General features: G+C 51.6%; 1 protein-coding gene across 6 annotated transcripts in view; it reads left to right on the top strand.

Moving 5' to 3' along the window:
* The window catches only part of HDAC7 (histone deacetylase 7), a 36,220-nt gene that overhangs the window by 7,306 nt on the left and 5,008 nt on the right, over positions 1–23,906 (top strand). The window contains exons 2-20 of one of the 6 annotated variants that reach the window (XM_081309892.1): positions 9,462–9,512; positions 12,710–12,945; positions 13,096–13,153; positions 13,449–13,560; positions 14,139–14,254; positions 14,473–14,598; positions 14,999–15,090; positions 15,282–15,392; positions 15,531–15,708; positions 15,901–16,097; positions 16,294–16,488; positions 17,235–17,454; positions 19,195–19,328; positions 19,468–19,588; positions 19,867–19,916; positions 21,241–21,348; positions 22,291–22,346; positions 22,503–22,590; positions 23,707–23,826. In XM_081309892.1, the coding sequence (XP_081166018.1) occupies positions 9,462–9,512; positions 12,710–12,945; positions 13,096–13,153; positions 13,449–13,560; positions 14,139–14,254; positions 14,473–14,598; positions 14,999–15,090; positions 15,282–15,392; positions 15,531–15,708; positions 15,901–16,097; positions 16,294–16,488; positions 17,235–17,454; positions 19,195–19,328; positions 19,468–19,588; positions 19,867–19,916; positions 21,241–21,348; positions 22,291–22,346; positions 22,503–22,590; positions 23,707–23,826 (2,369 nt within the window). Of the gene's footprint in view, positions 1–9,461; positions 9,513–12,709; positions 12,946–13,059; positions 13,154–13,448; positions 13,561–14,138; positions 14,255–14,472; positions 14,599–14,998; positions 15,091–15,281; positions 15,393–15,530; positions 15,709–15,900; positions 16,098–16,293; positions 16,489–17,234; positions 17,455–19,194; positions 19,329–19,467; positions 19,589–19,866; positions 19,917–21,240; positions 21,349–22,290; positions 22,347–22,502; positions 22,591–23,706; positions 23,827–23,906 lie in introns of all 6 variants that reach the window. The other 5 variants (XM_081309890.1, XM_081309891.1, XM_081309893.1 and 2 more) reach the window with 5 other exon arrangements.

Genomic DNA, 23,906 nt, shown 5'->3' with positions numbered 1-23,906 from the left:
CCAGTACCAAAAAACAAACAAAAACCCACTTAAGATTAAAGGGCTTAGCATAAGTAAAGTTAGTTCTATGCCTGGTTGCCTGGTATGAAGTCAGTGCACACTGAATACTCATCATTATTATTGATGTTATTGTTCATATTTGTGAAGGTCAGGGACAGGGAATGTTGAAGACATGAAGAACAGAAACTTGGGCCCAGCCCCAGTTCACAGAAAAAACCAGGCCAAACTCCCTGCTCCAGATTCCTCCACCCATAAGGGCCTGGAACAGCAGGAATCTGTAGCCAGAAGTCACAGGGTGGACCCTTACTTCTCTTGTTAACTCCCTTCCCAGTGGGGCAGGGTGAGGGGAGACCCCAGCATGCAGCCAGCTGGCCCTTGGGAGGGGCTGCTATGTCAGCCAGGGGAGGGGCTGGGACAGGCCACACCAATGGCCTTGCTATGGGGTACGTTGCCAGCCTCTGCTGCAGTGACCTTTATTTTAGCTCCTTGGTGACAGCTCCTAAGAAGAACATGAAGCAGCGGAGGGTGGGCAGGTTAGTGACGTCAGCAGTGAGTATTCCCAGCACAGCAGCCCTGGAAGAGGCATGAGGCATTTCTTTCAGGAAATGATCATTATTCAGCCAACAGGCATTCATTAAGGAAGGCCTGACTTTGTGCCTAGCCTGGGCTAGGCCCTCAGCATGATTCAGAAGAGGCAGAGGACTCTAGGTTGTAGATAACATGGAACCTCAGAGAATTCTGGGTCCAAGAAAATATGGAGGTGAAGAAAGTCCTATGGCCTAGTTCTCACAGGAACCTGGGATCAGATGTTTGCTCCCATAGGTTGTACCATCTTTGTGTGCATGCGCATGCATATATGCACTGCACTTATTGCAGAGGTACTTTATGGGCATTGAAGATAGCAGACAATACAGAGCTGCAAACCTTAAAAAATAAAAACCGTAACACCGCAGTCAGAGAGACTACCATAGGCCCACAGTGCACACCTTCACATTCCTCACATCCCTTTTTAGGTTATTCTTTTTATCAACATGAGATCACACTGCACATACTGTTTTTGTTTTTCAGTCAAGGATCTCTTCTCATTGCAGTTAACTTTCATCTCATCAGGTCCTCAGTTGGCTATATATTGTTTATTACAGTTGATTTTTCCAATTGGTGCCAAGATCATGCATCTGTCTGTTGAATTCCCTGAAAGCTGTGTAAGCACCCTGGCTGGATTTGTGATCTGAAAAAATCTTGGACTAAGTGTCAAGGGCAATCCTAGCTGCACAAGGGAAGTGGGGCACCTGGAGAATCTCCCCAAAAGATCTCTTCCATTTTCCAAAAATAGGCAAAAAGAGGGGATATTAAGGCATGACTAGATTGGGACCTCTAGGGTATTAATTGTCATTAATATTAGTGACATCCCTGTGAGTGCCAGTATTCTGAGCTTGTTGCAGTTCCTGGACTCATTCAGATGCCTCAGTTTGCCTATTCTTACTGAGTGTCCCACCCCAAGGCCAGGGTTTTCAGGGTAGCCTCTGCCTTTTTCTACCATCTGGCTGTGTACCTAGTCTTCAGGAAGCCACCCTGTAGGTGGGTGCTTCCTTCTGCCTCTACCTCATCCACCTGCCCAAGATCTGCCTGGATGTGAGGCCTGGGAGTGAGGGAGAGACTACCTCTTTCCAAGTAAACTCACCCCGAGTACCACTCCACTGGTGACTTGCTCTGGTTATGCAACTCAAATTTTCTACAGGGCTTGACAGTTTCCAGAGTGCTTGCCCAGCATGTGATCTTCCAAAGCAGCCCTGGGAGGTCTGCTAGTTTACTTATACCCTACTGGAGGTAGCCACAGGAAACACAATAAAATGGTAAAATGTACATTTGAAAAGCAGGGAAAATATAAGATGAAAAAGGAAGTGAAGATGGGGGGTGGCCTCCTGGAGACAGGAGGCCTGTGAGGGACACAGACCAAGATCATGATCTGTTTTTATTTTTGTTATTGTTGATATCTTTTGGATGGAGCACAGCACACTTTGTAGGAACATGCTGATGCTGGGAGTCACACCCTTGGGTTATATTGTCCCTTCTGTGGCCTCATATCACCATCTACTAGGAGGTAGGCTGAGTTAACTATACACACCAGTGTACTGATTATGACCTTCGGTTCTCAAGTCCCAGTTGCCCCATGTACCATCCATCTGACCTTGCAAGTCTCTCTGTCTTTCATTTTTATTTTTATTTTTTGTAGTGCTGGTGTTTGAACCCCAAGCCTTGTGCATACTAAGTAAACACTTTAACACTGAGTTACACCCCCCAACCATTGCAAGTTACTTAACCTCTCTCTCTAAGCCTCAGTTTCCTCCTTTGTAATAACAGTTTCCACCTTACAGGCTGTTGTGAGAACTACATGAGATGGTTAGAGTGAAATGCTTAGTATGGTAACCAGCACATTGTTAGCAATTAACACATGCCATTAATATTGATCTTCTTAATTAATAATTAGGATAATATTATCATTATTAATATTATAACTTGCTGGTTATAATAGTCACAGTCTTGTGAATGGGCTGGCTTGTTTTTGGGTGGCACAGGCGAGAGGAGCCAAAGGAGGACATCTCTTGGCTCATGGTGTATCTGGGAGAGGCAGACAGGAGTAGGATATACCGGGAAGCAGAGTCTGGCCCAGGGGGAGCCAACTGAGAGAGCAAGGGAATGCCTGTGAGACCTCAGAGGGGAGAAGGAGCCGCCCTGAGAGGCAGCCCTAGGGCGGTGACTGTGCTTCCTGTTGGGGCAAGCACTTGAGAAAGACTGGCTCAGACTGGCTGCTAAGAGGGAGCAGCTGGTCTAAGTGGGGCGCCATGGGGTGGGGGAGGGGGAATAGACTAAGGCAGAAGCTGATGGGACCTAAACTCTTATCCCTACATTACCATGGGGCCTCAAATCTTGCCTGCTCAGGATGTTTTGCTTATGATAGGAAAGATGGTGGTTAGACTTCATGGGGGAACTTATTATCTTAGGGATTGAAGACACTGGAGTGGGGGAGTTGACGGTAAATGTGGAACTTATGTATTTGAGGGTTTGAATCTAGGAACTTCAGATTCAAGGGAAGCCTGCTTGCTCAGGAATTCCCTGAGTGAGCAGGGCAGTGGGGAGCAGGCCTAGCTGTAAGGAGGCAGCTGTGGTCATAGGAACTGGATGCAGGCTTACCAGGTCTGGCACCCTGAAGAAGCATCTGTGCCCTCCCTCCACAATGTAGGGAAGTCTGAGGGGTGGTCTGAGAGGTGAGGTGGCAGGGCCTGAAGGACCCGGCACTCTCCTGAGAGTGCCAGGCCCAGGAACCACATCCACATGTAACTGAGAAATGGCCCAGCACCCCTGGTCCCAGGATCTAGCCAGGTCTCCTCCCATGAGGCGAGGCCACCAGAGTGGAACAGATCTGGGGTGGGGGACTAGAAGCTAGGAAGAATGCTTTCCCACCCCTGGGGAGCTCAAGCTGCCACTGCCATGGTTACCTCTGCTTCCTGTTTGATTCATCTCAAACAGCAGAAGTGAGGGGGGTGGGTACTGGCTCCCAGCTCAGGCCACCGCTGCGTGGGGCTGTTTACAACAGCCGCATGTGGGATTCCCAGAAAGAGACTCCAAACCGGACATCCTGCGGCTGCAAAATACCCAGGTGTCAAGAGCTAAAAATAGCTGCTACAGGGCCCCAGCCACCCAGAGGTGACGGGAAAGGGGCATGCTCACTGTGGAGGCTAGAGGGCAGTCTGTAGCCTGCATATCCAGCCTCTGCCCTCTGGGTGCACAGCTGCTGAACCTACAGGGCCTCTTGTCCCCTTGCTTTGGATGACAGGAAGCTCCCATCTGGGCAGACTGACATTCCAGGCTGCTCACCTGCCAGCTGAGCTTCTGCCCCAAGGGCCAGCTGGCCCCTCTGTCTGTACACAGAAACCATGCAGCTTGCTTTGGGATACTAATGAGAGTCTCAGAGGGACTTGGGATCTTCTAGAAAAAGCACCTGGCAGGGCACCAAGAGCAGGGAATATGGAGCTGATGCTCTTCTAAGACCCAACCTGTTGCCAGCTCTTGTTTTTAGCATGCAGTCCCAAATCACTGCTTGGTTTCTGCAAGTCAGCAGTTGCTATAAGTGTTTCTTCAAGGTTGCCTTCAAGGGCGCCCAGAGACCAGAAGGGCAGCTGCTGCCCTCTCACCTGCAGCAGGCCTAGGGATTATCACCGGCACTTAGTTTCGGGGGCTCTGCTCTGAGATCTTCCCATCTTTCCTCATGCCTATTAAGGGCCAGCACCTGCCCTATGCTGGCCCACCAGAGAGAAGTGTAAATGCTGAGGAGAGCAGTGGGATGTTTTGCTTGAGAGCAGGGATTCTGGAGCTGCTCTGTGTCACCTCAGACAAGTTATTTAATGCTGCTGGGTGTCAGTCTGCTCATGTATATAATGGGGATAAAACCAGTAACCACCTCATAGGCTTGTCATAAGTGTTAGACAACCTAGCAAGTGTAAGGCACCTGGAACAGCTGTGGCACATGATGAAGTTTTAGCCTATAGAGGTTCGTTAGGGCTGGAGGGTAGCTAGGGCACATGCTTAGTTTAGCATGTTCAAAACAAAAGTTCAGGTGGATGAGAAAGGGAAGAGGCAGTACTTAAGAGAGATTGGGGAGAAGAGATTGGGTGGGGGAGGCATCCAGGAGAAAATGGTCTGTGGTTGAGGAGGCAGGATAGTGGGGACCAGACACTCAATAACTAATGGCAGACTGAGGCTGCACACAGGTTTGGGATGCAAACCGTGAGGATCACTAGCTTTGAGGGAACAGCCTCACCTGCTGGGTACCTCTCAGCCGGCACTGCTGAGCTCAGCTGGCCTCTTCCAGAAGGTGTTCTTATCTCCTGATGGCAGATAGGGCTGCCGGGGCTTAACCAGGTTAAAGTGTGTTTCTGGCACTCCTGCCTAACCTCAAAACCAGTGACCTCTATGCATCGGACCTTCACTTTTCTCACAGTTTGTGGCCTACCGGGTTTCATGTGGCAGGGGTTCCCAGCTCAGTCTCAGCCCCTGGGTTCTGGATAAATCTGAACACGAAGCAATTTAGAAAACACTTTGTGGTGAAGGTTCCAAGACATGGGAACATTTCCATATGAGAATTCACAAGTCAAATACTCATTGATTTGCACAGCCCTCCTGAGATCGTTAAGCCAGATTACTTCCATCAGTATTAAGTCAGGATTGGAGGTTGAAGTCACCATTGCAGATATGTAAGTTAACTGTTTTAATAAATTGATAATCAGTTGTTAAATTTCTTTGGTTTTTATTCAGAATTTTAGAAATAGAAATTGTGTTATGAATTAAAAAAAAAGTAGTTTAGTACCAAGATAGTGATATAGAAGTTTTTGGAGGAGGATCACAAGACACTGTTTGGGCTAGAAGTGTAGCTCAGTGGCAGAACATTTGCCTAGCATGTTCGAGGCCCTAGGTTTGATCCCTAGTACTGTTTAAAACAAGAAAGAATGAAGCTGTTACAAAGGGCTGGTTCTAGGGAGTCTGGGATGAGTGAGGAACTGAGATTTTGTCTTATACTTTTGGACTCTTAGAATTTTTTTGGTTTTGGTGCATGATAATTATACATAATAGTGGGATTTGTTATGCCATATTTATACCTGTATATAACATAATTTGATCAATCTCATTCCCCAGTTACCCTCCCTTTCCCTCTCCTCCTCCCTCCCCCTGATTCTCTTTGTCTACTCTACTGATCTCCCTTTTATTATTATTATTATTATTATTATTAGAATTTTCTAAGTATCTCTAAGTAGTACCCCTTAAAAAATTAAGGGCTATATTTGAAATTTCTTGAGAGTAAGAAACGAGTTTCATTCATATTTTCTTCTCTTCAGCTCCAACATCAGTGGCCTCCTGTGAAGGGAGTTAGCACCTATATATGTGTGTATATATATATATATATATATTTTTTTTTTTTTAAATATTTACTTTTTAGTTGTAGGTGGACACAATACATTTATTTTATTTACTTATATGTGGTGCTGGGAATCGAACCCAGGGCCTCACATGTGCTAGGCGAGCGCTCTACCACTGAGCCACAACCCCAGCCCAAGCACCTATATTTTGCATCCACTTCTTGCACTGGCCTGGCCTGGCTGGACCTCTGGCCTTCTGGGTGGTCATGACCTAGCATCTTCCCCCTTTTTCTTTACTCCTCTGCCAAGTGAGAGAACATCAGCCTGAATGACCTCTAAGGCCCCATCAGCTCTTAGTGAGCTTGAGTTCTGAGAGGCAGATGCCTGGAAGAGGAGCAGTTTCTCCATGCTCAGCCCTCGCTGGGTCTCAGGGGCCTGGCCATCACAGTGTTCTTCTACTGTTTAGTTTATTTTTGGATCTTCCTGAAGCCATATCACCTTCTCTGCCAGCCACCCTGTAGAGTCAAACTTCCCCTCCTGGGTCAGGGACAGAGAATCCAAGGCTGCAACCCAGGCTGGGAAAGGGGTCAGCCCTGAACCCAGGATGCTGACTTCCTACTACTGCCTGCTTTCTCCCAGCCTTTCTGTTGCTTCCTTTTCAGCTAGTCAGGAGTCCTGGGAGGTGGGAACATCTTGAACAATGACATCAGAGACATTGGGAGAAGGCATTTGGGTGACAATGATCCTGGAAAAGACTGTACCCCAATACAAGGCCAGAAGCCCCTGGGAGATAAGGGATCACCAAGTCTCAGTCTTCTGGCCATCTGGTGTAGGCTTGTAGGGGGTAAAGTCACAACTGCTGGGCAAGTAAGCCCAAGGCTGGGGCTTGAGGCAATAAGGTAGGAGTAGTGGGGAACCTAGCTTGTTTTAGGTGCTCATGGGGTAGATTGTGCTGTTTATGTCTACTCTGAAGGTAACCAAGGGCTGGGAAACTTGCAGGTCAGGGACTCTGTGACTCTTGGTTCTGGGTGAGATCAGGTTCTCTGGTTTATTTAGGAAGGTGACTTAGTAGGCCCAGATACCCAATACTGAGTAAACTACTTCTTAAACTGTACACAGTTGCTTCCAAAGAAGATAGAAATGGGGAGTAGCCAGGATCCTAAGAAAGAGAGCTCTTCAACCTGCAGAGAGCTGTGTGGAGAAGAGTCCAACCCTGGGCAGTGAGTGTTCTTGGTCCCTTGGGTCCATTTACTCCTCATTTTATTTTGGTCTGACCCCAAATGAGTGATTAACAGCCCTCTAAGAGAGGCAGTGAGGTCAATGAGAAGGGGTGGGGGGTTGTTCCTAAACTCAAGCCAGAACCTGAATGCGGGTTTTGCTTTCTCATTTCAGTTTGTCTACTGACGGGTGCCATGAGATGCTTTTTGTCTTTCTGGGACACAAAGAGAGCTGTTCCTAAGGTCTTGTCTCAGTTGCTGTGCTCTTCTGAACTTGAAGGCCCTCAGCACAGAGCCAGGGAATGGAAGGAGAAGCAAGACTTTTTTTCTAGGAAGTGCTTTTGGAAGTAGTTCCTTTGACAACACACACTTCAGGGTCATTAATTTTTCTTCTATCCAGAGAGTGCTTGGTGTCCAGAATCTGTGGTTACCAGGGAGAGAGGCACAGAGAACCTGGCTCTGCTCCCAAGCGTGAAGGCTGCTAACCAGTCCTTGGGCAGGGACTAAAGGGAAAGTGGGAGAGAATTCTCAGAAGGCAGGGGACTTGAGGGCTGACATGGTCTCTGGGAATATACTGGGAGCCAGACCAGAGACCTCTCTTGGGGGACCAGGTACCACAGAAGAAAGAAGAGGTCCTAGGACACCCAGCATGGGGGTTACCATGACAGGGGGAGGGCAGTCTGCCTCTAGCGTAGGTGTTCCTTGGGGATCACAAACTTTGAGAAATATTCTTGCCATGTTTTAGGAAGGGAGTCAGGAGACCATCATATGTTCAATTCACCCATCACCATCAGGGCCTGCCTTGTGCCCAGCAAGCTATCAGGGGCAGATACTCTTGACAAGTCACACCACCAAGACCATGATTAGTGAAGCGATGGACAAAGAGCAAATCTGTGGGAAGTGAGAAGAGGTCAGGGTGATCCTCAAGAGGGGATGGGCTCGGGCAGAATTTGAATAGGTGGGATGACATGTCCCGACTGAACTTTCTCATCAACCAACCAAAGCGAATGGGGCACTAGTGTTTGAGGGCACAAGTGTGGGAGTCCCTGTGCTTGGAGCTGCCCCTCCCCCACAGTGCCTGCCTACATGGAGTACTCCTTTCTCAGCTCTGGAAGAGGAACTGTGACTGTCCCTGAAGCTCAGGTCTAGAGCATACCACCTTCTGCTTGCGCTTCAGAAAATATATCTTCTGAGGCCTGAGTTGTGGCTCAGTGGTAGAGCACTTGCCTAGTATGCATGAGACACTAGGTTCAATCCCCAGCACCACATAAAAATAAACAAATAAAATAAAGCTATTGTGTCCATCTACAACTTAAAAAAAAAAAGAATATTAAAAAAAAGGAATATTTCCTCCAACTCTGGCCCAGTTGTCCCCCAAATGCCTCTTCCAGCTGGCCTCTTGGTCCTTGTCCCTGAATTGGGATGGCAGGAGGGAAAGATGTCCACCTTGGACAGGTGGCCTTGGGACTCACCTCTGTCTTCTATCAGCCCAACTCAGGGGTATTTCTGTTGCCAGCCAACCCCGGGGTCTACTCTAGATTCCTAGGTTCTGATGGGATAGGAGGCCAGAGTTAGACTTAGGAGCCTAGGAGCTCAGATTATCCAAAAAGGAGAATGAGGTGGGTCTCTTCTCTAGGGCAACAGAGGCAGCTGGACCTAGGATGGGGCAATAGGAGGAGAGGGGTCCTCACTGTGGGGTCCTCAGTTCCAGATCCAACCACTTCACAGGTTCCACCAGAGGCGGCCTTCCAGGCCATTACCCAGTCCGTCCACAACTGTAGAAACCTTTTTCTTCCTGCCTGCTCCTTTCTTTTCGAACCTGGAAGGCCTGTTAGCTCCTGCTTCTCCTCTCCAGGCCTGGTCTCCCCTACTCCCTGCTGACTTCCTCACCCTGTGCTCCTATCTCTCCCCTCAGTCTGTTTCTTTCCCTTCAGGCTATGGGAGCCCGGTGTGGCTGCCCAGGGAAGATTGTATCTGACTGAATCAGGGCAGGCTGAGGGCATTGCTGGGTGAGCCGGGACCTCCTTTAGTTCTTGCTGTGGACCGGGTCTAAGCGACTGAGGTATCTGAGTTACTCTCAGTAGTTGACTGAAGAAGAGGGAGCTGGAGATCTTCTCAGTCAGCATGCAGCACCAGGGAGCCTGTCTGGCGTGGACCTCTCTACTCCCTTGTCCCTTCCCTGTCCCCTCTCAGCACTCCTTCACTCTGGCCCAGTTGTCCCCCAAATAATGAGCAATTTGTGAATAATGAGCAATTCACAAAACCAAGTTCTGCCCTTGGAGCTTAACTCAGGTATGGGACTGCCCACAAAGTGTCTCTCTTCTCTCTACAGATGGGACCCAGGTGAGCCCGGGTGCCCACTGCCTCAGTCCTCCTGGCACAGGTAAGAGTCAGGCCTGAGGGACACTGTGGTGGGAAGTAGAAGTGGATGGAAGGGACATAAGAGGTGTGAGGACTCAGGGTTGGAAAAGCAGAAATCTGGCTAATGGGCCGGAGTTGGAAATTTGGGTTCCAGTGGAGGGGACAAAGTTGGGGTTCTAGCTGAAGGGGAGGAATGGAATCAGAGGCACCTCTGGGTCCAGGCTGCTTGCAGTGCTGGGAAGCACAACAGGAAAAGGAAAGACGGGATGCTCCTCTTGTCCTGGCTGGGTTTAGTGAAACAGGAAAGAAAGTAGGAAGCTAATATTTATTCTCAGACCCCTGCCTCACGTCAGGCACTGGGCGAGGTGTGTCTTGTTTGTTGACTTGTTCAGTTCCCAGCTGACCCTGCAGGGAGGGCATGGTAGACCTTGAGGGGTGGGAAGATGCCCCAGGCTGCTCCAGTGGAACAGAAAAGACTCCTCTGCCTTGGTGAGAAGGTTCTCTTCCTTATCCTCCCTGCTGGCCCACACCTCCTCTGTTATTAGGCCACTCTGGGAAAAAAATCCAGTGGACTTTCTGATGCTGCTTTGGTTTAGGACACGCCCACAGGGCTAGTTTGGGACTAGAGGTCTGAGGCTTTCTCCTCCTTAATGACACCTCAGAATGCACAGCCTGATGCCTAGTAATTTGGTATGGAAGGGAGAATGGAACTCAGGATCTTTGCTTCAGTCCCAGCTGTCCTAAAGCTTATAGGCTGGTTGGGGAGACAGAACACACAAATGAAAGGAGAGAAAAAATAGTACAATGCAATATGTGACGAATATCCAATGAGAGGTGTCTGATTCATGAGTTCATCCATTCATTCCAAAATCTTTAATGAGCCCCATCACTGTACCTTCTGAAGCATTTTAGGAGGGATACAGAGATTTATTCATTGATTCCATGTTTGTTGAATTTATCATTTGCCAGGTACTATTTTAGGCCTGGGAATAATGAGCAATTCACAAAACCAAGTTCTGCCCTTGGAGCTTAACTCAGGTATGGGACTGCCCACAAAGTGCCTATCATGCCAGGGAGCAGTGAACATAAAATCTGAGAGGGAGGGACTCTGGGCTCTGAACTAGGTCCAGGGAAGAGGAAAGACACTGGTTGGGCTTTAAGCAATGGGTAGGATTTGAAAAGGTAGAAGGTAGAAGTGTGAGGACAACACTAGTAGGAGGACATTGTGAAAAAATTCAGAGGACATTCTGTATTGGGCTTGTTACAGGGTGGAAGCTGATAGCTGAGGAGGAGGGTTTGTGTTCAGATGTAGGAGACCAAGTTGAGAGAAGCCGAGTTAGGACCAGATTATCGAGTCTTCAAATACTAAATCACCCTGACAGGCTCTGCAGGACTCCAGGCAGAGCCCTTCCTAAATTCTCAGTAGCCTTCTGCTCATTAGGTGGTGGTGCTACTGAGAGTAAGGAATGGGGCGACTGTTGGGGAACTGCTCCTAGCCTGTGTGTGGCTGAAGCGACTGTCCTTAGTTCTGGGTGACCAACCTTGGTTTCCCCTAAGCCCTGTATCATTAGGGGAGTCATCCCAGGAAGCCAGTAAACCAGAACCTCGGGGGACTGAGACCTTTCATAGAGCAGGAATGTGTTGGCATTGGAGACCCAGACTCAACCAGAATGGAACTCTAGACTCCTAAATAGCCACATGAATGAGGAGTGAGGACACAGCTGCAGCAGGGGATTATCCTAGGGAAGGGAAAGCAGGAGGAGGTGGGAGCAGGAGGAGGTGGGACAAAGCTATGCATTGTCTACTGTGGCCACATCTGGATGCACACCCATCTCCTCAGGTTTCTTGATTTCTGGAGAGTCGCAGTGGGTATCTATTTGCTTTGCCCCTCTTGAGTCTATGTCATAGTGTTGGAGTGATTTCCCTTAGTGACAACCTATTGTCAGCCTCTCTTCCTTTGTGCAGCAAAAAACCCCTTCCAAAGGAGGTGACTTCCTGGAAGTTGGTGGAAAATAGAGCACCGACTTCTGCAAGACTGGGACCCATGCTCACCGTGCTCCTAGCTGGGTGACCTTGGACAGGCCTTTTATGTTTGGGCCTCAGTTTCTTCATCTAGCATATCAGAATAGTAATAATGACCTCCCAGGACAGGTGGAGGTGATGAGATGACAGATTTTGCAGACTCTTGTGCACATGGTGCACTACAGATGTTAAGACCATGATTAGTGGTTGTGTTGGTCCTAGAGGCTGCATTTCCTGCTTCCCTAACTGGTACTTTGCCAGGATGCTTTTCCAGTCCCCTCAGCCCCAGGCCCAGAGGACAGCTATGGCTGCTCCATAAAGAGATGCCTGAAGGAGGCTTTCTGGGGAAGTTTCCCTCATGGTGTGTCCTGTAGTGGGAATGGCCTGCTCCCACCTCCTCCTGCTTTCCCTTCCCCAGGATAATCCCCTGTTGCAGCTCCACCTCCCAGTATCTCCAAGTCTCTGGCTGCTCAGTGCAGCTTGGCCCAGCTGGCTGTGCTGGCATGGACCCTGGTCTGGTGGCTAACTATAAATAACCCCTGCACCCACGGGCTTGGCAGGGTGCTTCTGGCGTGGGTGCAGAGGACACTGGAGAAGAGGCAGCTGAGCCTGCTGTCCTCACCAGGCCAGGCCCAGAGCTGGCCTGGAGGGGCTGGGAGCAGCCTCTGTGAGCATGTGGGTTTGATGAGCTGAGGGAAGCTGCACTGGGAACAGTGTTCCACACTGGGAACAGGTCCAGGGTGGTCAACTAGGGCTGGCTACGGGCCCCAGCCATCACTTCTGAATCCCAGGACTCACGACAGAGTACAAGAGGTCACAATTTAGGGTCTGTTGTCTGATCTCTGCTGGTGAGCCTAACCCATTAGAGGGCAGCTGGGCAAACCCCCTCATTCCAGAGGGAAGGAAGGGAAGGAGAGGGTGGAGCCTAGAATGTACCGCTGCAGCAGTGATGCAGTGTGAGTAAATCCCCATAGCCCTCAGCCCAGGCCTGGGGAGGAGTGGTCAATGCAGTGGTAGAGGGGCTTTGTAATTTTATGACTGCCTTTCCTACAGGCAAAATAGAATTGATAGCACTTACTTGCAGGCCAGGATTAAGAAGAGAAAAGGCCCATTGGAGGTGTTTTGCTGTTGCTGAGTTTGCCTGTGCCCAAGTCCCTGGAGATCAGCTTTCCAGTGACCCTGCCCCTCTGTCCACAGGCTGCCCCACGCCCCGTGCAGACACGCCAAGCCCTCAGCTCCAGCCCATGGACCTGCGAGTGGGCCAGCGGCCCGCAGTGGAGCCCCAGCCAGAGCCCACACTGCTGGCCTTGCAGCATCCTCAGCGCCTTCATCGCCACCTCTTCCTAGCAGGCCTGCAGCAACAGCAGCAGCAGCAGCAGCAGCAGCAGCAACAGCAGCAGCAGCAGCAGCAGCGCACAGCCGAGCCCATGAGGGTAAAGACGAAGCTCCCTGCACATGCCTTCCCTCCCTCTCTCCCTGCAGCCTCCTCCACCCCAGTCTCAGGCCTCCACTCCTGCTTCTTCTTGGGCTGCTGGCCCCACCCACAGCTCTCAATGGACCCACCGATGATGCCTGAATTGCAGGGGGCACAGCAGGAGCAAGAGTTGCGGCAGCTTCTCAATAAGGACAAGAGCAAGCGAAGTAAGGATGGGATCTCTGCCCGCCCCCACTTGGGTGTCCGTGATTGCCCTTGGGCCTGGGAAACATTAAATGTGAGGGTCACAGCTGCTGGGTCATTCTCTGCTTGCCTATAAATGGAGGTGGGTGTGGGGGTGTCTGCAGGCTTCATGGGAGAGGTGAGGCCTTAGGCTTGGCTCTTGCCTGAGGAGTCCCTGGGACACTGTACTGGAGATGTGGACAGAGCAATGGCAGAGAATGTTCTGGGAGGCCACTTGTTTCCCCTCTCCCAGCCCACTTCTGACCCTTTGCCCCACAGGTGCTGTAGCCAGCAGCGTGGTCAAGCAGAAATTGGCAGAAGTGATCCTGAAGAAACAGCAAGCAGCTCTGGAGAGAACAGTCCATCCCAACAGCCCCAGCATTCCCTACAGGTAGCTCCCTGTCCCCACCTGTCCCTCGGGTTCCTCCCACATACGTTTCCCCTCACCCCCATATTACCCTGTCAGCCCCCTTTCTTCCCCAGGGCCCATCGCCCTTCCTATACACATAATGCACCTCCAAACACACCTCAACCAATGTCTGCCTTCTCTCCATTCATTCTCTCTCCTTCTCTCACCTGAGACCCTTCCTGTACACATACTCACACTCCATCCTGGCTCTCTTTTGCACATGAGACTCTCTCTCTCTTTGTTTTCCCCTAAGCACAAAAATATCCTAGTTCCTAGAGCAGGTTTCTATTGCAGGGGACTAAGTCCCTAGTGGGCCTGTTACCAAGCACCCAGACTCTGGCTTCTGTGCCTAGATTGGAGGTCTGCATTATGGCTGCTGGGTAGCATGGGTAGCCCACTGCTGCCACCTGGAGATGGCTCCCATTCTTGCCTGGCCCTGTCATCTCTGCCTCCCTGGCAGGTCCCAGGGCCCACATTCAGGAAGGCGGCTGTGCAGTGTGAGGTCTCTGTGGGCCTTTGGGTGTCCGCCCCTCTGAAGCACCTTGGCACTCACTCCACAGAACCCTTGAACCATTGGATACAGAAGGAGCTGCCCGCTCCATGCTCAGCAGCTTTTTGCCTCCTGTTCCCAGCCTGCCCAGTGACCCCCCAGAACACTTCCCCCTGCGTAAGACAGGTGAGCTGGACAGACAGGAACTCTTCAGATTAGGGTTAGGGGAAGGGCCTTGAATTTGGGTCAGGAGTGCAGAGCCAGGAGGGCTGGGAGTGCTGGGTTGGGCAGGAACAGCATGCTGTGGGGTTTTCTCTTACATAGCTGGAAGGGGAGGGACCTAAGGGCAGAGGAGAGAAGGGTGGCTGCCCTAGGGCTTGAGTAATGCTGGTACTCCCCGCCAGTCTCTGAGCCCAACCTGAAACTACGCTACAAACCTAAGAAGTCCCTGGAGCGGAGGAAGAACCCACTGCTTAGAAAAGAGAGTGCGCCGCCCAGTCTCCGGCGACGGCCGGCAGAGACCTTCGGAGGTGAGGGCCAGCAGAGTGGGTGGGGTTGTCCTAGGCCCTAGTTGGTCTTGACCCTTTGGGTCCCCCCTACCCCTAGTAGACAGGGGTCTTCCTTTGGGGGCTACCAAGTGTGTTGTACTGTGTCCCACACACCCACTGTGAGGTGAGTTGGGGTTGATAGGCAGCTCCTGCTGGGCAAACTGACATTTGTCTGAAAAGGGAGCACCTTTCAAAAAAATTGCCCAAGATACTATAGCCTAGCTGTGGCCCTCCATCTTCCTGCTCGTCAGGGAATAAGTCAGGAAGCAGAGGCAACCTGTTGGGGAAGGGGTGGTGCCTGGGAATCCTGCACCAGGGGACACTATGCCTTTGCATCTACCCTTTGGCCCTAATTACACCTCCCTTTCTTCCCAACCCTCAGACTCCTCCCCTAGTAGTAGCAGCACGCCTGCGTCAGGGTGCAGCTCCCCCAATGACAGCGAGCATGGCCCCAACCCTGTCCTGGGCTCGGAGGTAAGGCCTTGTGGGGACTGGGCTCCCTGGGGCACTTCTGAGGTTCAGCCTTTTTCCAGCAAGTGGCCCAATCTGGCCTGGGGCCACAGGGTCTGGGCAGCCCCCACCAGGGCCTCCTGGGTGTTCTGGGAAAGGCGTGCCAGGGGTAGAGGTCTGGGACCGGTGACCCGTCACCCTGCTCCCCATGGCAGGCGCTCTTGGGCCAGAGGCTGCGGCTGCAGGAGACTTCTCTGGCCCCGTTCGCCTTGCCGACAGTGTCCTTGCTGCCCACAATCACGTTGGGGCTGCCCGCCCCTGCCAGGGTGAGTGGCTGGGTGCCCCTCCCCCACTCCAAGCTCATCCAGCCTCATTCACACCCTTGTCCTACTGTCTGACCCCATCACCTTCACAGTCCTCTGCTGGAATCTTCTCCCCATGACTTCTCCCTGCCTTTCCCCTAGGGTGATGGTGACCGCAGGACCCATCAAGCTCTGGGCCCTCGTCCAGTCCTGGGGAGCCCCCATGCTCCCCTCTTCCTGCCCCATGGTCTGGAGCCGGAGGCTGGGGGCACCTTGCCTTCTCGCCTGCAGCCCATTCTCCTTCTGGATCCCTCAGTCTCTCACACCCCTCTGCTGACTGGTGAGTCCTATGGCTTCTCCTGGGAAGGGGCTGGATCTTGCACCCTGCCAAGGGCCACGCTTGAGGAGGGAATCCATCCTTCCAGACTTAGTCCTGTGCATCTCCCTGCCAAGCCCCTGCCCCCATCACGCCCTTGCTTCCTTCCCTGGCTCCCCATGGTTCCCTCCTTATGCCCCACCCCATTCTTTCCAGTGCCCGGGCTTGGGCCCTTGCCCTTCCACTTAGCCCAGTCCCTACTGACCACCGAGCGGCTCTCTGGGTCAGGCCTCCATTGGCCTCTGAGCTGGACCCGCTCAGAGCCCCTGCCCCCCAGTGCCACTGCTTCCCCACTGCTGGGCCCCCTGCAGACCCGCCCGGAGCGGCTCAAACCTCACATCCAGCTGATCAAGGTGAGAGGAACTGGGTAGAGGAGGGACTGAGGGGATGCTTAACTGGGATCCTGGGAAAGAAGAAGGGGGCTTATGGAGGGCAGGAACCTGGGAGGCAAAAGAGAAAATGACTACCAGAGTTCTAGCAAGATGAATGGCTGCCCTGCCCAGCTCACCACCTCCCACCTCACCCCCGTTGCTCCACCTGGCTTCTTAGCCAGCCATCTCACCTCCCCAGAGGCCAGCCAAGATGAGTGAGAAGCCCCGACTGCAACAGATACCCTCAGCTGAGGACCTAGAGACCGATGGCCGGGGAGTAGAGCAGGTGGTGGATGATGTCCTGGAACACAGGGAGTCAAGCCATGGGCAGCCTGAAGCCAGAGGCCCCGTTTCTCTCCCACAGCACCAGCAGGTATGGCTGTGCCCAAGTTGCCCGTCAGAAAGTGTAGTCAGAAGGCCTAGAGCCTGGCCTAAGATGGGGAAGGGAGGTAGATAGGCAATCATGAAAGTCTGAAATCTAGGTCTTTGCAGGATTGTTTCCTTCTGAGGGCTGTGAGGGAGAATCTGTTCTAGGACTTTCTCCTTGGCATACAGACAGTGGTCTTCTCCCTGTACACTGTCTTCCCCCAGTCTGTGTTCAATTTTTTTTTCTTTTTATAAAGACAACAGTTCTATTGTATTAGGGCTCACCCTAATGACCTTATTTTAACTTGATTTTCTCTGCAAAGACCCTGCCTTGTCTCTAAATAAGGCTACTTTCTGAAGTCCTGGGGGTTAGGACTTCAGTGTATGAATTTGGTGGAGGACACAATTTCATGATAATACTTGATAATAGTCCATATATGTACAGTGCCTCTGTAAGTCCCTGTGTTCTAGCATAGCCCTTGTAGATGAGGAGATGCTGGTCAGAGTGAGCTGAAGTGCCCAGGGAGCTCTGGTGGAACAGGGTGGTCAATCTCGGGTGCAGGTCTTCAAGGGGCCTGTTGAGGGCAGGAGTCTCAGAGAGTCAAAGGCCAGAGCCTAGGTGGGAAGCAGGGCTAGATGCATCCTGGAATCTCTTCAGGAAGGGGGTGTGCCTGGAGGTTCCTAAGACTTTGGTTAGGAGAAGATGGAGCAGATTCTGAGAAACTAGAGACTGAGGCCCCTGTTTTCCCTCAGATGTTGCTCTGGGAACAGCAGCGGCTGGCTGGGCGGCTTTCCCGGGGAAGCATCGGGGACTCTGTGCTGCTTCCTCTGGCCCAGGGCAGACACCGGCCCTTGTCCAGGACTCAGTCTTCCCCAGCTGCACCTGCCTCTCTACCGACCCCAGAGCCCACCTGCCAGGCCCGAGTCCTCACCAATCCAGAGGCACCCCCCAGGACCCTGCCCTTCACCACAGGTAAGCCAGGATTAGAGTGCGGGCCAGAAGGAAGGGCCTGGGAACATGAGTCCCTGTCTGTACATGATGGCACTTGGGACATTTTTAGAGACTTCAGAGTGCTTTCCTAGTCTTACTGGACCCCTACAGTATCCCATGAAGCAGGTGGATAGATAAGTTATTGTTTTACACATGGACACCAAGACTCAGGGAACCTGTGACAAGCCTCTAGTAATGTAACAAGCAGGCCAGTATAAGAATTTGAGTCCCCTGCCACCATGTCTACCCCCTTTCAAAAATGTTATTTATTACTGTTCTTTTGTTTCTAAAAAGCTCAAAAGCATTTCAGAAATTTTGAAAAATATAGAAAAGCATAATTATAAAATAAAAGTTACTAAGTAGTATCCCACCACCCAGAAGTCACTCATCTTAAATTCTGCTGTATGTCAGTACAGGCTGTGTTCTAGCTAGATGCACTTGTGCAGATGCCATGAATACATTGACTAGATTTTGTACCCCGCTTTATTAAGTTAGTCTTGATATAATTAACCTTCAAAACTGAGATTCTTTTATTTCATCTCAGGGTTTTATTTTTATTTTATTTCTTATTGGTTGGATGTTTAGATTGTTATTCATTTTTCCTCATTTTAATTCTCTTACGCATAAGTCTTTACTCATCTTGGGATTATTTTCTGAGGGTCATTCTTAAGGAGTAGCATTCCTGGGTCAAACGGTCTGAGCATTTTGAAGGTCTGTGGTGTTCCAAGATATGCAGATACCCTGCCATAGAAGTGTACTCTACCGACCTCTAGAAGCTTCCCCTGGGACAGGCTGAAATAATTCTTTGGTCCCTGTGGAGTGGTTCCAGAAACCTACCTCGTACCCCACAAGAATACTAAAGTCCACAGATGTTCCAGACCTTTATATAAAATGGTATAGGATTTTCATATGACCTGTGCACATCCTCACACTTACTTTTCTTTTTTTTTCTTTTGTGTGTGGTGCTGTGGATTGAACCCCAGGGCCTCATGCATCCTGGGCAAGCGCTTTACCACTCAACTATATCCCCAGCCCTTCCCAATATACTTTAAATCATCTTTAGAGTATTTATAATGCCTACTGCAATGTAAATGCTGTGCAAATAGTTAGATAATTATATTGTTTAGGGAATAATGACAAAGAATGTTCAGTACCTAGGAATTTTTTTTTTTTTTTTTTTTCTGAATACTTTGATTCCCAGTTGGGAAAGCTGGCTGAGCTGGCTATAGTCACTCTCCAGAGCTGTGGTCATTGTATGACGTGGCCTTGTGTTATTGTGGAGTACGTAGCTCCCAGTTTGGGGGTTCCCTGGGAATTCTTTCTCCTCTTGCTCCCCCTTAGTGGCCTTTGGGTTCATGATACCCAGAGGGAAATGCCTGCTGTCAGGCTGGCTGTTTATTCCCCGAGCCCTTGAGGGCACGGTAGATGTGATGGGCCATGTGGGGAGGCAGCGGCTGTGTGGCAGCTCTGTTGGCTGGCCCTGTGTTGATTTGTCCATCGGGCTGTCCAGTTGCCCCGGCACTCGTGGAGTTGTGCATATGGAAGTGCAGGGTTAGGGCTCAGCAGCGGGGCAGGATGAGGAATGCTGGTCTGTATGGGGTGTGTGGTGCCATGCCTGACTCTAGGTGGATCCCTGTGGGCACCGGGTGATCTGTCAGTAGTTCACTGTCGGGGGGTTGGGGTGCTCTCTGGCATACCTGCCCTGAACCCTGCTCCCGGCAGGGCTGGTCTATGATTCAGTCATGCTGAAGCATCAGTGCTCCTGTGGAGACAACAGCAGGCACCCTGAGCACGCTGGCCGCATCCAGAGCATCTGGTCCCGGCTACAGGAGCGAGGCCTCCGGAGCCAGTGTGAGGTAAGGAGGCTGGGTGGGGGTCTCAGAGCCCGAGGAGGTAAAGGTAAAGGGAGGGAAGAAAGGGTGAGAGATGAGAGAGGGCAGCCATGGAAGCGGAGGGGTAGGCAAAGGCTTAGGAGCTCTGTGGGCTCTTCCTCAGTGTCTCCGGGGCCGGAAGGCCTCCTTGGAGGAACTGCAGTCAGTCCACTCTGAGCGACATGTGCTCCTCTATGGCACCAACCCACTCAGCCGCCTCAAACTGGACAATGGGAAGCTGGAAGGTAGGAGATGGATGGTGCTTGGCCCCAGATCTCCCCGAGCACACCCACCTTACCCACTCCCATGCTCTTTTCTCCATCCTGCCGGGTCGGCCTCCTCCAGCCTCCTGGACATCCCCGTTTGAACTCACTGCTCCCATCCCTCTGCTGCCCAGCTACTCCTCTCCCGACCCGGCTTCTCTCCCTCAACACCTACCTGGCCTCTTCTGGGCCTCCCTGCTCCCAGCCACACCAGAGGCTGAAAGCATCCACACTCACATGGACTGGGCCTCTCCCCGCAGGGCTCCTGGCACAGCGGATGTTTGTGATGCTGCCCTGTGGTGGGGTTGGGGTAAGTGTGCCCAGAGGTCTCCAGTGGGCATTGCTTAGTGTTCTCGACTCTCCTCCCTTCAGTTTTCCCAGGCCCAGCCCCCACTGGCTGTTCTTGTGGTTCTGCCAGACCTGGTGGGCCAGGGACCTTCCCATGATGCCCCTCTGCTGGCTGGAATCTCCTGGTGGATGGGTGTATCCTGGGTCCATCTGTGTCCCTGATTGTGGAGTCCAGTGCCTCCACCTATTTAGAAGTCGTTTGGTAGATATTAACTGAGGCCCAAAGAGCAAGGCCAAAATTGGGGCTTAAGATGGTCCCCTCTCATTAAGGCGCCAGTGGCTGGGCATGAGCCATTCCACGCCAGCCCCCAGGCTCCTTTGTCTGCCCTGCAGTGGGCCTGTCAGCAGTCACAGTGACCTCAGGCTAGTCCCCGTCCTTGGGCTGCCTAGTGTGGGGCTGAGGTGGTTCTCCCTGTGTCCTTGGAGATCCAGGAACTTCCCTAGCCGGGGCATAGCCCCCCGACCCCTAGCTTTGCTTCTTCACTCCTCACCTGTCAAGGGCTTCCTGCCTGCTCTGGCAAGGCTCTCCCTGTGGTGGTATCAAGCATGGTGTGTGAAGGCAGGGGATGGAGGTCAAGTTCAGAGAAAATGGGAGCTGTAGTGGGGGGCTGTTTGGGAGCCAGTCAGTGCCCTGTTCACAACTCCCCATTTCTTGCCACTTTCTGGTTTTTCCAACTGTTGTTGCTTCTGTTTTCTCCTCCCTCCTCTCCCTCTCTGTCCTTCTCTCTCTCTCTCTCTCCAGCCTCTTGCGACTCTCTCTGCCTTCCTCGCCTCTCTTGGTCCGCCTCGCCCTCCCCATCTCCCCATCATGCCCCCCGGCCCCTCCCTAGCCTTGAGGCCCAGGGACTGGGTTTGGGGGGCCTCCCAGCCTGGGCTAGGGGCCCTGAGTGGAAGACAGTGGTGCAGACGGCCCCTCCAGCTCCGACCGTCCCGCAGGGCCTGAGCAGAGTCAGCTGGGGCTTAAAACCCCCTCCCGGCCCAAACCCCAATCCCGCCCAGGTAACGCCATGCCCCCTCCCCTGACCGGGGAGGCAGGCGTGATGCTGCCAGCAGAATGCTGGCCACAAATAGGCTGGTGCTGGGACTTATGCTGGGAAGGAGAAGCCCTGCTGGGATTGGGGGACACAGGAGGCCTTGCCTTTGGGCGGTGGGGCACTGGGGAGGCAGCGCCGTCTGCCCAGCTCCCTGCCCCTGGGGTCCTGGCCATGGGATGGGTACCACCCCACTGGGTGCTGGCTCCTGTGGGAAGCCTTGGATGATGCGGGCTCTGACTCTGGCCCCCACAGGTGGATACTGACACCATCTGGAACGAGCTGCATTCCTCCAATGCAGCCCGCTGGGCCTCTGGCAGCGTCACTGACCTCGCCTTCAAAGTGGCTTCCCGTGAGCTAAAGGTAGGAGGTTTTGGTTGAAGGCAGGCAAACCGTGGAGGAGGCAGAGGATGGGGAAGCGGGATTCAGAGCCCGAATGCTTGACCTCTCATTCCTCTTGGATATTGCCACAAGGTTTGGGAGGCAAAATCGAGAGCTCTGAGGAGCAGGGTAAGATTTGAACCTGAGATTTGTGTTACTTGGGGAATCAAACCACTCTGCCCCTGGACTCTGGTTTCTTAGAGACACAGGGTCCTGATCATCCAGGACCATTTAAGACCGACTGCATGGCTGTAGATAAATCATAGGCCATCTCTGGACCTCATGCATTAGCCTGTTGCTTTTATGTAGGGCCAAGGGGCTCTACAGCTGTTAGTGTCATGCTTGTTTACTCTAAGCTGGGCACCTTCTAGGGATTTGTCCTGAGGTATACATGCCTGCCATGTAGGACCTTATAGCCCAGTGTGTTCACAGTGTGCTCAGTGTCAGCTCTCCTTGGCCAAGCTTTGCAATTAGCACAGCTCTGGTATTAAAATCCTGGCTCCACCATTTATAACCAGGCATCTTGGGACATGTTACTTAACTTACCTAAGTTCTGGATTCCTCCTCATCTGTGAACTGGAAATGGTGATGATGTTTATCCTGTGGCTCACATAGAAAATGTTTAGCACAGGGCCAGGTGTGTAATTTTTACATAACACTCAGTAGCTGTCACTGCCAAGTGATTACCACCAGAACACAAGAGGGAAGGATTCTCTGTTCAAGTTCAGTCTAAAAGCAGTGGACACCCAGCATGGGGGCCAAGGCCTGGTCCACTTCAGCACCAGCCAGGACATTGTCAGACATGTTGGCAGCTGTTGCACTGTGGCCACTTCTCAGAAGAGGAGACTGGGCCCTGGGGGAAGGTTCATGCAGATGCAGGTCAAGGACTGGCTGTTTGGTGACAAGCACTCTTTCCCTTTCCAGAATGGTTTTGCTGTGGTGCGGCCCCCAGGACACCATGCAGATCATTCCACAGCTATGTAAGGACTGGGAGAAGCCTGGGTGGGATGAGGTGGGGACAGGCCCTTAGAGCCTTCTCATAGGCTGGGCCACGCTAGGTGCTGGGGGATAGGGAACTGGAGAGATGCCAGCATGGGGAATGAATGGGCTGACAGGACCCACTCTGCTTTTCACAGGGGCTTCTGCTTCTTCAACTCAGTGGCTATAGCCTGCCGGCAGCTGCAACAACAGGGCAAGGCCAGCAAGATTCTCATTGTAGACTGGGTAGGTCCTGGCTCCTTGCACCTTTAGATTCAAAGGCTCACCGAAGGAGTCCTGAGCCTGACATGAGAGCTGTGGCTGCATGCCTTGGTCCTGCATTAAGCCTCCTTGAGCCTCAGTTTTCTCTTGTGCAAAGTTTGGGTGAAGATAGATAGCACCATATCACAGAGCTGTTGGAAGGCCCAGAGGAGACAGTGTTGGGACTCCCATACACACACCCATGGTGGGTAGGAGCTCCATTTGAGTGTTGTCTTTTGGTCTCTGTTGGCTTCTTTTGGCAGATCTAGTGATTTCTGCATTTTCCCTATGTGTAGTGACAATAACAATAACATCAGAGAACATCATTATATCACTAATCCCATCCAGACACTGGTTTTATATCTGATCCTGACCATAACCCATTTCACAGATGAGGAAAGTGAGCACAGAGAGATGAAGTAACTTGCACACTCAGTCACCTCATGATATGTGAGGCTAGGATTTGAACCCAGGCCTATTAGCTCTAGAGTACATGCATTTAACAACTAAGGTACATTTCTTCTGCACCGACAGCCGTGAAAGTAGAAGTTGGCAACAGTGGAGGAACTTTGCACACTTGACCCCATGCATGGTCCCGTGAGTCAAGTGCAGGACCCAGTTCTTCTTAGGAGGGATGGGACTGGGCTCATGTACCTGACCCTCTGTCACTGAGCTTGGTTTCTGATCACACACTTGGACAAGATGCAGTAGGACTATGAGCATGATTCTGTACTTTTTCCTTACCTGATATTGGTTCACCCCCCCACACTCCTCTCTCCTGTGGTCTGGCCTACCCTAGCCAGCTATCTTGATATCTAGATATCTAGATCGATTGATAGAAAGGCAGATAGGTAGAGAGAAATGATTTATATATTACTCATATATATGTATACATAGAGAACGTCTTTCCACATGGAGAGATAAGGTTCCATAGAGTAATTGGGGCTACTCAACCATGTAGCTCTAGGAACCCTAGTTTCCTAACCCCCGGTCTAGGGTCCTGACCTTCAGAATAGTCACCAACCTTGAAATCCTTCCAACACATCCTGGCCTCCATTTCTCTGCTTTTGGACCTTCCCTAATCTCCACCATCCTGCACAGGATGTTCACCATGGCAATGGCACCCAGAAAACCTTCTATCAGGATCCCAGTGTACTCTACATCTCCTTGCATCGACACGATGACGGCAACTTCTTCCCAGGCAGTGGGGCTGTAGAAGAGGTAAACACACATCAGGACTCTCCTCCTGCCCTTGCCCTGTCCCTGCCATGGGACCTATGTGATCCTGGGCAGATTGCTTA

The sequence above is a fragment of the Spermophilus citellus genome (assembly GCF_964194105.1).
Source record: "Spermophilus citellus genome assembly, chromosome: 10".
Classification (NCBI taxonomy): Eukaryota; Metazoa; Chordata; class Mammalia; order Rodentia; family Sciuridae; genus Spermophilus; species Spermophilus citellus.
The sequence above is the reverse complement of the archived record's forward strand: the minus strand, read 5'-3'. Positions and strand labels throughout refer to the sequence as shown.